This window comes from Macrotis lagotis, chromosome X, assembly GCF_037893015.1.
Source record: "Macrotis lagotis isolate mMagLag1 chromosome X, bilby.v1.9.chrom.fasta, whole genome shotgun sequence".
Lineage (NCBI taxonomy): Eukaryota > Metazoa > Chordata > Mammalia > Peramelemorphia > Peramelidae > Macrotis > Macrotis lagotis.
In genome coordinates this window covers 632,634,023-632,649,861 of record NC_133666.1, presented here as the reverse complement: position 1 = coordinate 632,649,861, position 15,839 = coordinate 632,634,023, and the positions used below count along the sequence as shown (strand labels likewise).

The window sequence follows — 15,839 nt, the reverse complement described above, 5'->3', positions numbered from 1 at the left end:
CAGGTTTGACTTTCCACTTCCAGATGTCATCAGCATCCTCTGCTTGGCATCAGCACTGCACCCATGGTTGACCATTCCCCTTTCCCTTCCCTCTCTTTCAACCCATTCTTCCTTTATGACCCTAACCCTTTTCCCTACCTCTCCACCCCCAAAGAAAAGTGTTCTCCCTACTCCTACTTTTGGAGTAGATATATATGTTGGCCCAAGTGATGTAGGTACTCTGAAAAAAGGGAGGGGAAGCAGGATGTTTTATTGGACTTAAGTTCTTTAACCAAGAATGTCAAATTATTTTCATAACTCTACCATCCTAGGTCCCACAGAAAAAGAAGCCAGCCTAGACGGCATAAGACAGAAGACCAGAAGTCTTTGGGAGAGGTTATGGCCACAGAAACCCTTTTGGAGGAGGGCAAAGTGAAGGAAGAACCCAAACATGGACCTGACCTAGAGGAAGAAGAGCAACACAAAGCCCCCGAAGGAGGTGAAGGTAAGTCACAAATCATTTGCCAATGAATCAGTAGCTGTTCTTTCAAGCCCAGAATTGCTCATTATCAAGGGTTTGACTACCACATAATATTTGATGGTTTGCTTGTTTTTTGGTGATGGTTGGCAGAAAGAGTGTGTGTAGTGATGTGTGTTAACTCATTGACACTTCTATCAAAGCAGGCAGAAGTATTGAAGTAAGATTCATGTTTATTTCAACCAAAAGATTGGGGACTCTTCCCCCCCCCCTCCTCAATCAGTTCTTACATCTACAGCAGCAGTAGATTTTCCCTCTCTCTTTAAGAATTCAATTCAAATAGCATTTTTGGCAAGGTTGGAAGTTTTGCTATAGCTATTACAGTTTTGTAAAAATGTATATTACAGGAGTTATGTTTTTTAAAAAATATTTCACAAAGAAATGAATCAATATATTTTATCTGCCCCATTCCAACCAAGGTGGCAGTTGTTCATAGCTCACAGAAAAATGGAGTATTGTCTGCCTTCAATAGGCAAACTTCTGTTACTTCCCTTACTGCAGGACATTTCCCCCACTGCCCCCTTTCTGCCAATAAATAAATACATTTCCCTTATAAAGTCAAACTGGATTTCTATTCTAACCTTAAACCAGGTATAGAGATATAGCAAGGCAGTTTACATGCAGGCTCCTTGTTTTCCAGTTGGCATTCCAGAAGCCCCCAACCAGGGCTGTCTAAAGAAGCAGTTTAAAATGTGTTTATAAAACTCTTTGTTGCATAGTGAATCCTATGGAAGATTCTTTTTCCCCCACAAATCAAGTGTTTTTTAATAGTCAACAAATAAAAAGCACAGTGGGATCTTATATTCACTACACCTTTCAGACAATTGTGTAAGCATAAAAATGTATTAGTTTTAGCATATTGCTTACAGAAGTCTGCCTTTTTTTCTTAACAAATCTTTTTCTTTTTTAATTATATTTATTTTATTTTTGTACAAATGATGTTTTTATACATTACTAAAATATTCTTGTTTAAGAGTAAACATAATACTCCCTCCCCCTAAAAATATAAACCCTCGTGAGCAATAAAGTAAAGGAAAGAGGAAAAAATTAAGATGATGATGATCATGATCATGATGATGATAATAATAATGATAGGGACAGTTAGATGACACAGTGGATGGAGCACTGGCCCTGAAGTCGGGATCACTCAAGCTCAAATCTGGCCCCAGACACCCAACAATCACCCAGTTGTGAGACCCTGAGCAAGCCAGCCCAGCCCCATTTAGCTGCAAATAAACAAACAAACAAACAAATAAACAAACAAGCAAGCAAACAAATAAATAAGGTAATAATAATAATAATAATAATAATAATAATAATAATAATAATAATAATAATAAATAGGGCAGCCAGGTGGTACAGTGAACAGAGCACCGGCCCCAGAGTCAGGGGCATCTGGGTCTAAATCTGACCTTAGACACCCAACAATCACCCAACTGTGTTGCCCTGGTCAAGCCACCCAACCCCATCTGTCCCACAACCCCCCCCCAAAACTAATAATAATAATAATAATAATAATAATAATAATAATAATAAATGTGCTTCAGTCTGTGTTTCAACACCACCAGCTCTGTCACCGGTGGATCACATTCTTTAGGATAAGTCCATCACAAAAGTTACTTCCATGTTTTTCCACTGTTGCCATTGCTGATTGCAACTCCTTCCATTCGTACTTCTCCACTACCATACACTATATTTTCTCTCTTCTTTCACTCTGTCTCTCTTTTTAAATGTGCTATAGGGTAGCTGAGTGGCACAGCAGACTGATCACTGGTCCCGAGCCCACATACCACTCCTAAGGCCCAGCAACCACCTGGCCCTGTAGTCCCAGACAGGCCATCCAATACCCAGCCTCTTGCAACAAGTAAAAAAGAAAATGTGTTATATCTGACCACTCTCCCCCATAGTCCACCCTCTCGTTCATCACTCACATCCCCCCTTCCCCCATCCCCCTCCTCCCCCCTTGCCCTAGATGGCTATACCCCATTGAGTATAATGCTGTTTTCTTTTCTGAGCCACCTCTGATGAGAGTGAAGGTTCCCTCATCCCCTCTCACCTTCCCCCCTTCCGTATCATTGCAATAGCTCATTGTAATAAAAAAAATCTTATATGAAATATCTTACCCTATTCCACCTCTCCTTTCTCTTACTCACATTACATTTCCCTTTTAGCCATTGACTCCATTTTTACATTGTATCTTCAAATTCAGTTCTCTCTTGTGCTTCATCTATAAAAGCACATTCTACCTGCTCTATTAAATGAGAAGTTTCTTATGAATATTATCAGTATCATTTTTCTATGCAGGAATACATGCAGTTAATCATCATTAAGTCCCTCATATTTTATCCTTCTGTTCAGCTCTAGCCATTTCTTTTTTTTAGGTTTTTTGGCAAGGCAAATGGGGTTAAGTGGCTTGCCCAAGGCCACACAGCTAGGTAATTATTAAGAGACCGGATTTGAACCCAGGTCCTCCTGACTCCAGGGCCGGTGCTCTATCCAATGTGCCACCTAGCCGCCCCTCAGCTCTGGCCATTTTAATGTGAACATTTGAAATTCTGGTTCATTTTCCGTGGAAGAGGATGTTCAGTTTTTCTTGGTAGCTGATTCCCGGTTGCATTCTGAGCTCTTTTGTCTTCCGGAATATTATATTCCCGAGCCTTATGAGCCTTTAATGTAGTTGCTGCTAAGTCCTGATCTGCAGCTCCACAATATTTGAATTGTGTCCTTCTGGCTGCTTGTAATATTTTCTCTTTGACTTGGGAGTTCTGGAACTTGGCTATAATATTCTTGGGGGTAAATATTCTCTTGTTAAAAAAGGAAAATGAGAGGATAGCAATAGGATTTTTTCTCCACATCATTTGTAAGTGAATATATATGTAGTGCAATATGATAAATATCCTGGTTCAGCCATAAATTTAGTAGTCACTATAACAAATGATCCCTAATACTTAAATTTCTTAGGTTCAAAAGGTGTGGTTTAGAATCTTATCATTTTTTATAAATGTGACCATTTATCTTTTAAGAATGGGCAATTCAGTTTTGTTGTTGCTGAGAATATTATATAATTTTTTAAAAATTGCTTACACAGATTTTGTATTTCCAGAACCATAGAATCACAGAATTTAAAAATTAGTTTGAGGGGCGCCTAGGTGGCACAGTGGATAGAGCAGCGGCCCTGGAGTCAGGAGGACCTGGGTTCAAATCCAGCCTCAGAGACTTAACAATTACCTAGCTGTGTGGCCTTGGGCAAGCCACTTAACCCTGTTTGCCTTGCAAAAAAAAAAAACCTAAAAAAAATTAGTTTGTTGTTGTGTAATCATTTTTCAGTCATATCTGACTCTTTGGATAACCCCATTTGGGATTTTCTTGACAGATTCTGAAGTGGCATGCCATTTCCTTCTTCAGTCATTTTTACAGATAAGGAAACTTGGGTTTAGTGATTTGCCCAGGGTCAATGCATAGCTAATAAGTAGATTTGAACTTAGATCTTCTTGACAGAAGATCTGACACTATCCACTGTACCAGCTTAAAAACTAAGAAAGGACCTTGGAATATAGTTTGTAAGACCTTACTAATTTGGAAATATTCTACATGCACAGTGTTGTATAGATTGGACACTGTCAAAGGGGGCTGAGGGGTGGGGAAGGAAAGGGAGAATGGTAGAAAAATATAGAACTCAAAAGTTTGTAAAAGGACGAATGTTGAAAAGTACCTTTGCATGTAATTGGAAAAATAAAATATTTTTTTTTAAAAAAAGAATCTTAGTTTTAGTGCATTAAAGAGCTGAAGGAAACCTTAGAGCATAGGACTTTTATTAAATGACTACTGATATCCTTTTGTTCAGTTTCCTTTTTTAAAGATAAATTTTTATCAATTTTTTATCTAAAGTCAACCCATATAATAAAGAATTTTTAAAAAAAGAAGAGAAAAAATAAGTAAAATTGATCATTTACATCAAAAAAGTTGGACCATATTTCTTTTCTTTGGGAAGAACCTTATTCAGAATTCATTTTAAATTGTTTTGTTTCTCTTCCCATTGTGTCATTGTTGTTTTCTTGACTCTGCTCCACAAGCTTCACATCAGTTCATACAAGTCTTTATGCACTTTCTAAATTCCTCATTCATCATTTTTTACACACTAAAATAAGATTTTGTTGCATTCATGCAACAAACCAGAAGGTATTATAAGGTATTATGATCAGTCAGTAAGCATGCATTAAAACTTTCTCTGCCCAGGGAGCTGTGCTGGTTTTGTTGATAAAAGTACTGAAAAGGGGAAAATTCTAGTCCTTCAAGGAGCTTCCATTCTGTTGAGGAAAATTGCTCATACATGTGGTACTTTAAGATATCTCCCCCATCTTATAGTTGAGGAAACAATTCCACAGCAAGTAAAAGTTTGGAACTGGATTTGGACACAGACCTTCTGACTCCAAGCCCTAGACTTTGAACAGTGTGGTTTCACTTAGCTTTAAGTACTATGCTTATTTTCTGGTTTTACAGCTAAGAAAACTGCCTGAGGATGATTAAATGACTTATTGTCACAACATCTAGTAAGTTGTGAAATTTGTATTTAGGTATCTTCTGGGGACATAATATTTTCACTGTGTATTCTAACAAAACCTCCAAGCTGAAAGGGACCTTGGAACTTGAATGTTAATGAATGTTAATGGTAGAAGAAATTTAAGAACCTCCTAGCTCAGTCCTTCTTGGTGACAAATAGGGAAACTAAAACCCAAGAATTAAAGTCATTGGAGCTTTCAGAATTTTCCATCTTGGAGGCAGCCACCCCCATGTTCCATGCTTCCGTGACCATTAGATGGGGTTTGCCTCAACCTCTTTCCACATGAACAGATCAGGCCCTAGATATTCATGTATCATCCAGGGTCTTCGCACAGCTCCTAGGTTACCTTCTTCAGAGAAGTGTCTTATGATGCTCCTAATAGAAGAATAGCTGATTGTCTGTGTCCTGGGCAATATGGCATTAAAAGTCCCCTTTGCCCCTTTCTTCCTCTCCCTCCTCCTCCTCCACCTCCTTGGCTTTGAATGAGTAGAGGAAGGGCAGTTTTGTTTTGGGGGTCCTCTTAGCCACATGTCTCTGACCATGGTGCACCACCTGGCATTTTCTCAGCTGCCCTTGAAGGCTGTGGGGAGGGAGCTGGTGCTGGGCAGCCACTACAAGTCGGGTATTTGGAGTTCAGGGCATTGATGTAGTTGTCTGATGGCAGTGGCTGCCTCTTGTGGACTGGAAGCATCCCATGTCATTGTTTGAAATTCCTTTCCACTGATCTTGAATTAGAGTTGAAGAGAGGGGAATAAGCATTTCTAGAGTGCCAGCTGTGTGCCAGCCACTTTACAAATTGTATCTCACTTGATCTTCATAATCCTGGGAAGCACAAGCTGTTATTATTATCCCCATTTTATAGTTGGGGAAACTGAGGCAGACTTACCAGGATTCCACAGCTAAAAAGTGTTTGAAGGTAGATTTGAACTTTAGCCTTCCTGACTATAGGCCCAGCACATTATCCACCTCTTCACCTACCTGGTCCTAGCTAGTTTAATGGAAAGAGCATTTTGCTTAAATTCAAGAGGTCATACTAGTGTTGCCATTACCCTATGTCAATCACTTTTCTATTCTCTGCCTCATCTTCCTTATTTGGAAACTACTTAGCTATATAGGAGGTACTGTCAGGAAAGCACTTCAAAAATTTTAATATTCTAGAAATATAAATGATGGTAAGGACAAGATGGTAAAAAGATTTTTAGTAATGAAGTAAATCGTTTTTAATTCTCATTTGTGAAATCTGCTGTAGATACAACATCCATAAGGTTGTCCTGTCCATTGCAGTTTATTATTGTTATTTTTAAAAAATCAAGTGATACATGAGAGCTCATTTCCATTTGTGCATAAAATCTTCTTTGTTCCATAATGTAGTTGAATTATTGTACAGATAATCTAAGTCTTTGTTCTAGAAGAGTTGATGGAAGATGAAAAGAAGAGCATTTCATTCCTACCTTTTCCTGTGCCTTGGTTATCCTGGGGCAAAATTTTGAAATAACTTGTTTGTATGTGGTGTCTTTTTCTCCTACTTCTATTTCTGTGCCCCTTTCCTTACATCCCCATTTGTCTTATATCTATCTGCTTTTCCTTTTCAAAGTGTGCCATTTTGGAACTAGTGCTACCCAGGTCCCCTAATTAAAAACTTTTTTTTTCCAGTGTACAGATCTTCATCCAGTACAAGAAAACACCATAAACAATCTATTCCATAACAATGTGATAACCAGTCCCATGGTTATCTGCATCTTATGTGGAAAACCTGCAAGCTGTGTTAACAGATTTTGTTTTTTGTTTTGTTTGAAGGGAAAGGGCTGTAAAGAGTTTGGGAGTTGCCTGTTAATTTACCCCCTGAATCTTTTTCCTTTTTTCTTTCTCTTCTTTTTTGGTTTTGGTTTTGGTTTTTGCAAGTCAATGGGGTTAAGTGACTTGCTTAAGGTCACAGCTAAATAATTATTAAATGTCTGAGACCATATTTGAACTCCCAACTTCAGGGCCGGTGCTGTATCCACTGCGCCACCTAGCTTCCCTTCTTCCTCTACTTTCAAACACACAGATTTACTTTAAAATAACCATATTTTACCAAAAGGGATATCACAACAATAGCATACCTCCTCCTGTCATCAGGTATGACTGTTCATTAGATTGCATGTATATATTTACATCTGTTATATATTTTTTTCCTTCTGTAAAAAAGAAAATAGTATTATTCTTAATCCTTTTTGTTAGCCTACTAGTCACATTCCTTTCATAAAGATTTTGAAAAATCATTTAATTGAGTAATCTTCCATTTCCACCCATCTGGAGTGTGTAGCATGGGGGAATGCAAAGAAGTATAATGTGTTACTCAAAGAATTTAAAATTTTCCTTTAAGTAATTGTGCAGAGTTGCTTTTTTTGGTGCTTTGACTTCTATCCCAGTGCAAACCTGATCATTGTTTGCTTGGTTTTTTACTGTAGCTCCCCCACAGATCCTTTCTCCCTTAATGTCTCATTCATATCTCTTCCAGAATAATCTTTCTTTGGCATAGATCTTATCCTAGAACTCATCTCTACAGATATCCATAGCGATTCTTTATTGCCCACCCAGTGAATTTCCAACTCTGCTAGCATGGCTTGCAGAGCTCTCCACAATAGGTTCTGACCTCCCTTTCCACCTTAATCTCATATCAGTCTTTGGTGTACTCCATGTTCTCAGAAAACTGTTTTTCTGCACTCCAGACAAATCTTCTCTAAAAACATAAGAACCTGTGGTGTGTAAAATTTCAAGCTAGGCTCTTGGGATTCAAAGGTAAGTCAAAAGCTAGAGCCTTGCACCCTTGTGCCTTCTTCTGTCTTCCCATTCCTTCTTGATTCAATGAATTTCTTCTGAAAACCAACCTCATCTAGCATGTTCCTCTGATTAGTGATGCCTTTCTCTTGGTCTTGCTCTTATGGCCTTAATAATGTAGTCATCTTGGTGTTTTTTGATTCCATAAAGATGAAGGGTATGTCCTAACTAAACTTGGTGGCTCTCTCTGTCTATGGTGTGCTGCATGTGAGGAATGAACACAGACATCTCTTTTTTTAAGATTTTGGCAAAATAGTCCTTATTGCTTGGCTGGTCCCTGTTATTAGTGAGCCCAAAGAAGACCAAAGCACAAATCCTTACTCTGTGATCATTATTACTTTGGTCAAGTTACTTCTTCTTTGGCCCATAGCTTTCTCATCTGTAAAAAGAGGAGATGGGGCTAGCTCCCCAAGGACCCTGCAAGTTCTAAATCCTCTTATCCCTTCTTATTAAAGGTAGTGACTGCCAAGCAATCACAATCATGGTGTTAGCTCCTCTAATAGGAGGGAAAAAATGAAATAATATAACTATTTTTGTAAGTCTTAAAGTACAATGTAAACATCAGTCATTATCATCATCATTTTTAACTGGAGAGTAACCAATTTGGCTCTTGCTTGTCCAGACTTGAGATTAGATTGTAAATTCCTTTAGGCAGGGTACTATGTAGAATTTTAATAAATTAAAGTGTGACTACTTTAAAGGAGAATGTAGTCAGATTTAGGGGATTAAATTTTCCCTTTTGAAGCTAAAGGAATATTTTAGAGCCATAAGGAATATATCTTGCTTTGAAGGCTTAGTCATTTGCTTTCAGCACTTTGAATGAAAGATAAATCTAATAAATACATTGACTAAATAAATGATCACACTTAGTGACACCTGAGAAATGGTAGCAAACATTACATTATGAGGAATGAATTGACAGTTTTAATGTATTTTCTTTTCTGATTTTGATAGCAGCTTAATGTTTTTAAAACCTGTAAGTGCTAAGTAACTCCCTAAGAATAACTTACCATAATGTGCATTTATTTAAAAGGCAAATTCTTAATAGGGAAAATGTGTTTTGAACTGCTAAGAAAAGGAAATTATCTGAAAGTGTGATCTTTTTGACAGAGGAAAGTGCTAGAAGTGCTTGGGCACCTGTAGACAGACTTTTCTAGATGTGATAGTAAGGAGTCTGCATGCCCAATTCAGGACCTAAAGGATGGACAGTGACCTGGCAGTCTCCTGGTGTTGGAGGATCCCAAACATTGTTGTGGGTTTGCCCTGGGCATCTGTGTGAGAGCCCAACACAAACACCTCACCTTCTTTATCTTTGATCACCATCAGAGGTGATTGGGACTGATTTCAACTAAGAGGAGCATGGTGGGGGGCGGTAGAAGAGCAGAGCAGCTCCTGGGATTCGTGGTCCATGCACCTCCTCCAAGCTTAAAGTGACACAAAGAATTAAGTCATGTCATGCATAGGAGGGAGTAAACTCAAAGAACTGATGCCTCTTAGAAATGGGACAAGTTTACAAGTTGGTTAAGCAGAGAAGTTATGGTCAGCACAGGATAGCCTCTTAGGAAAACCTAGAATATTTAAAACAGGAGGGAAGGAGAACAGGGTTACCACCTCTGTCAGTGCTTCTACTTTCTTGAAGCCACTTTCAGGATACTAAGCAGAACAAACAGTGAATCTGAACCAAGTCCAAAGAACCTCCAATGAAACCTACTGCCTCCCAAAGCAGAACATTTCACTTTGTGGCAGGGAATTAGAAGTTTTCCTTACATGGATACTAAATCTAACTTTGTATAATGTTTCTGTTCCTCATGAATCTGAAAGATAATTGTCATGTGTCTCTCCCTCCACTCCCTATGAGTCTTCTCTAGGCTGATCATTCCCCCTAACCCACAACATTTTGGTCATTCTCAGTCTCTGGACATAATCCACTTTGAGGTCAAGATTTTACTGACTAGGTAACTGAGTTCTAAAGAAAGAAAGTAATGTGCCCCAAATCATACATATAGTAAGTGGTAGAGTTAGGGCTTGAACATAGGCCCTGTGACTCCAGATCCATTGGAAAGACCCACTATAGTCTCATCACTTGTTTCTGTTGTCAGCCAGTGAAATCTTAGAGCTAATGAATTTTCTCAGCATCTTCTACAGTCATGGAACTCTGGGACCTTAAGAGACACTTGAGGACCTAGGGTTTGTGACATCATTCAGTGGAACAGAGTTGCTGAAATCAGAAGTGAAAGGAAGTCATGATTGTTGAGAAGGAATGAGTCCCTATCATTGTCCCTTATGGAGTCAGGAGCAGACTAATCCAGGCAATACCTGATGCATCACAGAGCCATGCTAGTAGCCTCATTTCAAAGTAATCCATCATGATTGAAAAAGATAACTCAGGACTTGGAAGGCCTAGAGAAATAGTTCTCCAATAATTCAGGTGCCACTAGCATCTTAGACCTTTTAGCAGAAATTGTTAGCTGGTTAAGAGTGATGTTTCTTTGGACAATATTGGAGAAAAGATGACAGCTTCTAATTTTAGTAATGCTGTAAAAAAGAGGCTGTGCTCAAATATATTTTTAACTAAATGGAACTTAGAAACCATTTATCTCTAACTTTTTCAGAAAAGAACAATAGGATCCAGAGAAAGGATTGTGCCAAGATCATACAGCTAAGTGACAGAGCTGTAGACAGTCAAGACTAGACCCCAGGCTACCTTAAGTCAACCGCAAACAGAAAAAATTATTCCCTATGTAAATGAGAGACTGTCAAAGCTACAAGTTCAGTTCTCTGGTCTGTTTGGTTTTAGACTTTGAATCTATTGGATTTGGTTTTCTTGGCACCCCCTTTCCCTTTTCCCCATTTCCCCCACCACAGTACGTTTTTATGCATCGCAAAACTAGAAGAATTCTATATACATAATGGAATAAAGTGAAATTTGAAATTCAATTCTAATTCTGATTTTCAAGTCTAGCTAGTGTTTGTGAATGTTTATTTGTCCAAGGACAATTAGTACTGAACAAAAAAAATTGGGTTCTGGTCAGCTGATGGAAGGACAAGGTAGAAAGAGAACTTCCACCTGCTACTTATGTGTCCTTGGCCAAGTTACTTCAGGGTCTCAGTCTTCTCAAAATGAGAAATAATCATTGACCTTAAAGACTTCTAAGATTCCTTTCAGATGTGAACAATGATTCTTTCTTTACACCAAGGGGCAGCCCAGATGATGAAGTGGAGGGAAAATAAGTTTCCAGAGGAAAGGCTAAAATTCCTTACAGTGCTTTAGCCTTGTGTCTAGAAAGTGGTGGGCTGATTCAGTAACTGGTTTAATTTGTGAAAAGTATTACAGAGATGATGATGTTCAAGTTGTTTTGGTCTCTAAGGGGATAGAAAACAGTTTGAAAGCTGGATTCATATGTAAAGGGGAAATTCTTTCTTGCAGCAGTGAGGAAGCAACAAACTCCATCCCTTGGGATTTTAAAGAGTAGGCCACCTCTGTGGGTTGAGCATTACATAGAACAGACCAGAATCAGGAATTAGTTCTAATCTGGCCTCAGGCTTGCTTTATGATCCTCACCTGCTTTCTTCCCAGGATCCAACCTCCCAAGATCAAACAAGATGATATTTTTCAAGTGCTTTACAGACCCTTCAAGGAGCTCTGGTGATGACAAATTACTCTTTTTTCTTGGATATGATATGGTTGGAGTTCTCCACCCTCCACATTGGGGGTCTTTCAAATCAAATTACAAGTGATCCCACCCCTGAGTTGATCCCATCTAAGTGCCTTTTTACTACTACACAGAAAACAAATGCTGCCACATCACAGGCACTCCACAAATGTTTGTTGACAGCACTGCCCCCCTTCCCATCTATACTTTATATATTGATGGACCTAGATTTTTTTTATTTATTTTTTATTTGAGGCAATGGGATCAAGTGACTTGCCCAAGGTCACACAGCTAGGCAATTATTATGTGTCTGAGACCAAATTTGAACTCAGGTCCTCCTGACTCCAGAGCCAGTGCTCTATCCACTGCACCACCTAGCTGCCCCACTTGATAGGATTTTAAATTAGAATGGTGTGGAACTTGGAGTCTGGAAGACCTCAGATCCAACCTTAGATTCTTGATAAGTCAATTAATCTCAATTTGCCTCAGTTAGTTTCTTCAGCTGTAAAGAGATGATAATAGCATGGACCTCCCAAGCAGATAATGAGGATCAAATGTAGTAACATTTTGCAAACCTTAAAATCCTTTATAAATGCTAGCTGCTGTTGCTGTAGTCTGACCACTTTTTAGAAAGACTCCCCTAAGGGCCACAGGAAACAGCTCCATGATTCAGACCTGGGTCAGTTGACTCCAAGTTCTTTAGAGACGAGGAGGACTGGATGAGATGACATTTAGAGCTTTATTCAGTGCTTTTTGTATTGGGGAACTGAGAAAAACTTTACCTGGCTTTAAGGGAAGCTGAAGGGGGGGAGGGGGGAGGAAAAGAAGTCCAGAAAATGGGGAGCTGGGCCAGGATGGCAAGAAGAGTGAAGGGAGGAGCGTGGCTTCTGAGCTGAGTGATTGTGAGAGATAAAGCAGCATCTCTCCTCTGCTACTAAATAAAACCAGCACCCAAATAGTTTATAATGATTTGGGGCCACAAGGAAACCTAAGGCGTTATGCATCAGTTGCAGTGTTTTTTGCAGCTTCTTCCTTTTCCAACACCCTATACTATAGTGTGCTCCAGAATGATATATTTGTACCAGGAGCTGGTTCTGCTCTGGTACATTTTGAGGGCAGGACTTGGAGCCTCAGCAGAAAAACTTGGGTAGCAGCCCCTTCTCAGCTTGCAGAGCGGAAAAGGTACTGATTGATGGACTAGGTTGGCAGGTGGCAGACATTTTAAATACACAAGGCAATGTTGGCCTCCTATTTATTCTTGGAGTCTGCCTTTGAATTCTAGTTTAGGAGTTCCCTACTTAATTGAGTGAGGTCCTTGTAAAATAGATCTTCTATCATCTTAAAACATCATTGAAAGTTTTAAATAAATCAGCTCAAACTGGTCATTTTGAAATCAGTAAAGTGAGGTGGGGCTCAATTCTGTTTTGCTTTTTAAAATTTCATAGTACATTTTCATTGTATAGAGAGTGAATATGATCTATTGTTGTGTGACTAGAAAGAAACTCAATTTGACTTTCATTCAATATGTTTGTTTCTCTAAGGAAATTCAATATGACTCTCCGTGACACTGCAAAGCTGTTTATCTAAAAGACTCAATACCAAAAATATGACATTAACTTTTTAGATTGGCCTTGTTGCCATTTTTATAAATTAGTCTAAATAAAACCAGGACAATCTAACCTTATGGGAAATAGCCATGGGCCTAAATGATCCAAGCACGGAGCCTCACAATTTCTTTTTTTTCTTTTTCTTTTTTTTTTTTTTTAGGTTTTTTCAAGGCAGTGGGGTTAAGTGGCTTGCCAAAGGCCACATGGCTAGGTAATTAAGTGTCTGAGACCAGATTTCAACCCAGGTACTCCTGACTCCAGGGCCAGTGCTTTATTCACTGCCCCACCTAGCTGCCCCCGAGCCTCACAATTTCATCTTTACTCTAGGTTTAATCATTTTACAATGTCTCACATTATTGTCTTGCTGCTTATCTGATATTGTACTGTATGGGAAACCTGATGAGAACAGACTTTGTGATAAATGTAATGGTTACTCCTACGTTTGGAACTGGTCTGTAAATCTTCATTATTAGCTGAATACTTTTTCCCATACCCATCTGATAATGATGACCATCTTAGTGGGTAGGTGGGGATGGAGATGGACAGCTCTGACCTTATTCTGTAAAAGACCATTCAATTTTAGTGTCCTAGATGACAAATAATCTCTTATTTGAACATGTTAAAGGTTAGCATTTATATGAAGGACTTTTTTTTCCCCCTTTGAGTGAACTCATATCTTTATTCATGAATTTGTGTGAGGGATACAGGAGAGGGGAAAGGAATGTATTTCATTGCTGATGTAACAACAGTCAAGAGAGGGTCCATCATCACTCTTAAGACCAGAGAAATTTTTATCTTTACAGTTCTGGAAAGGCTCAGAATCAAAATGATTTGATAATTTTTGTTTATATAAGAAGAGAATTAGAAAGAATTAAATGATTAAGAATCAGGGCTTGAGAGAGACATAGATGCTTTTTTGTTTCATGGTTAATCCCTTGTCTTTCTTTAAAAATATTGGGGCCTCAGCCTGCCAGAGGACATTGTGTACTGTCCCAGCTGCCTCAGCTATGTTGACAATATGCATCTAAAATGAATGCCAGTAACAGCTGAGGAAGGAGAAATGTAAGCAGCATTCAGAACCATGGCCAGTATGAAAATTGCTGTGCTGGTAGAATTGGGTCTGTTTTGTGATTAATTCATTTTTTTAAGGCTTGTTAAATCATCTGCAGTGCCTTCCTTTACTGTATAATGAAAATAATGATAGAGGCCATGTTCAGTTAATACAGGTTATTCACTTTGTCAAAGGATCTGAATAGAAAGGGTGCCTGGATCAGCTGGGTGGTACAGTGAATAGATTGCTGTACCCCATAGTCAGGAAGAGACTTCACTTCTGTCTGCCTCAGTTTCCTCTGAAAAAGAGGGATTATAATAGCAACTACTTCCCAGGTATTTTTGAGGCTTAGACAAGATCATAACTATAAAAGACTTAGCACTGTGCTGACACATAATAAGCATTATATGCCTGTGCTTTTTTTTTATCAGCTATTATTAATGCTTTAGAGGCAACTGGTGACCAGTAGACAGAGAATGCTGGATCTGGAATTGAGAAGAGCTGTGTTCAGATTCAGTCTCTGACCCAGGCTAGCCCTGGAGTTCTGGACAGGCCATTTAGCCTTTTCTCACCTTAGTTTCCTCAACTGTAAAAAATCATCACCTCCTTGGGTTGTTGTGAGGATCAAATGAGATATCTTCTAAAAGATACAAGAAGAAAAGAGCAACAGACGAGAGGAGAGATGAGAAAACTGGATATAGAAATGCTTAGCTAAGTGAATCTTTTGTAACTGAATTAATGGTAGAAAGGAACATCACTGAAGTAAAAATCTGGATAAAGGAGGTTAGAATAGTCACGCTTTTAGATAACTCTTTAAGGTTCCTGAGGGTAACTGACAGACATGACTTTCTAAGTACTGAGCTGAGCCAATTGGTCAGCCAGTCTTTGGCCTTTCCCAACAAAATGAAAAGTTGGACTTGGAGTTGAGATACCTGGGTTCAAATCCTGGTGACTCTGGACTAGCCACTCAACCCTTTGGATACTCTCCTTATAGTTGAACTAAGTTCTTTGAGGGCAAGCACTATTTCTGATGATTGTTTTTGAATTCAGAGTTCCTAGCAAGTGACCCATTGAATTAATTAACTTAAATAGGATTGAATGGAATGGAATTAAACTGAAGAAATAGAATATAAATATGAAAAAGAATTAAGATTTGGGTTGTTAATGAGTCATGTGATGAGAAAAGCATTCTTTCTCCCATTTTCTTTTTTATCTTACATTAAGCTTGTTTTTGTGAGATAGAAGACTCAAATATAATGTATTGATATTAACAGCAAAAACTGCATTTCAGTGTTGATTCATGCCTTTTGTTATTTTTTCCAATTAGATGTAGAGATAGCTTTCAGTAGTCATTTTTGTAAACTTTTCTCTCACCCTCCCTTCCTTTTCCCCTCCCCAAGATAGCAAGCAATGTGAAAACAGGTTATAAATGCACAATTGTGTTAAAACATTTCCATATTACTCATGCTGTTAAAGATGATTCAAAAAAGGAAAACTATGAGAATTTTAAAAAAATTAAAAAGAGAAAATAGTATGCTTTGATCTGCATTCAGGCTCCATTGTTGTAGTTCTGCTCACTTCACTGAGCATCAGTCTATATAAGTCTTTTCAAGTTTTTCTGGAACTTGCT

At 38.5% G+C, this 15,839-nt stretch overlaps 1 protein-coding gene across 4 annotated transcripts in view; it reads left to right on the top strand.

The window, feature by feature from the left end:
- KDM4B (lysine demethylase 4B) overlaps positions 1 to 15,839 on the top strand; it is a 257,679-nt gene that overhangs the window by 195,568 nt on the left and 46,272 nt on the right. For all 4 annotated transcript variants that reach the window (XM_074203930.1, XM_074203931.1, XM_074203933.1 and 1 more), the window contains one exon: positions 312 to 484. In XM_074203930.1, the coding sequence (XP_074060031.1) occupies positions 312 to 484 (173 nt within the window). The remainder of the gene's footprint in view (positions 1 to 311; positions 485 to 15,839) is intronic.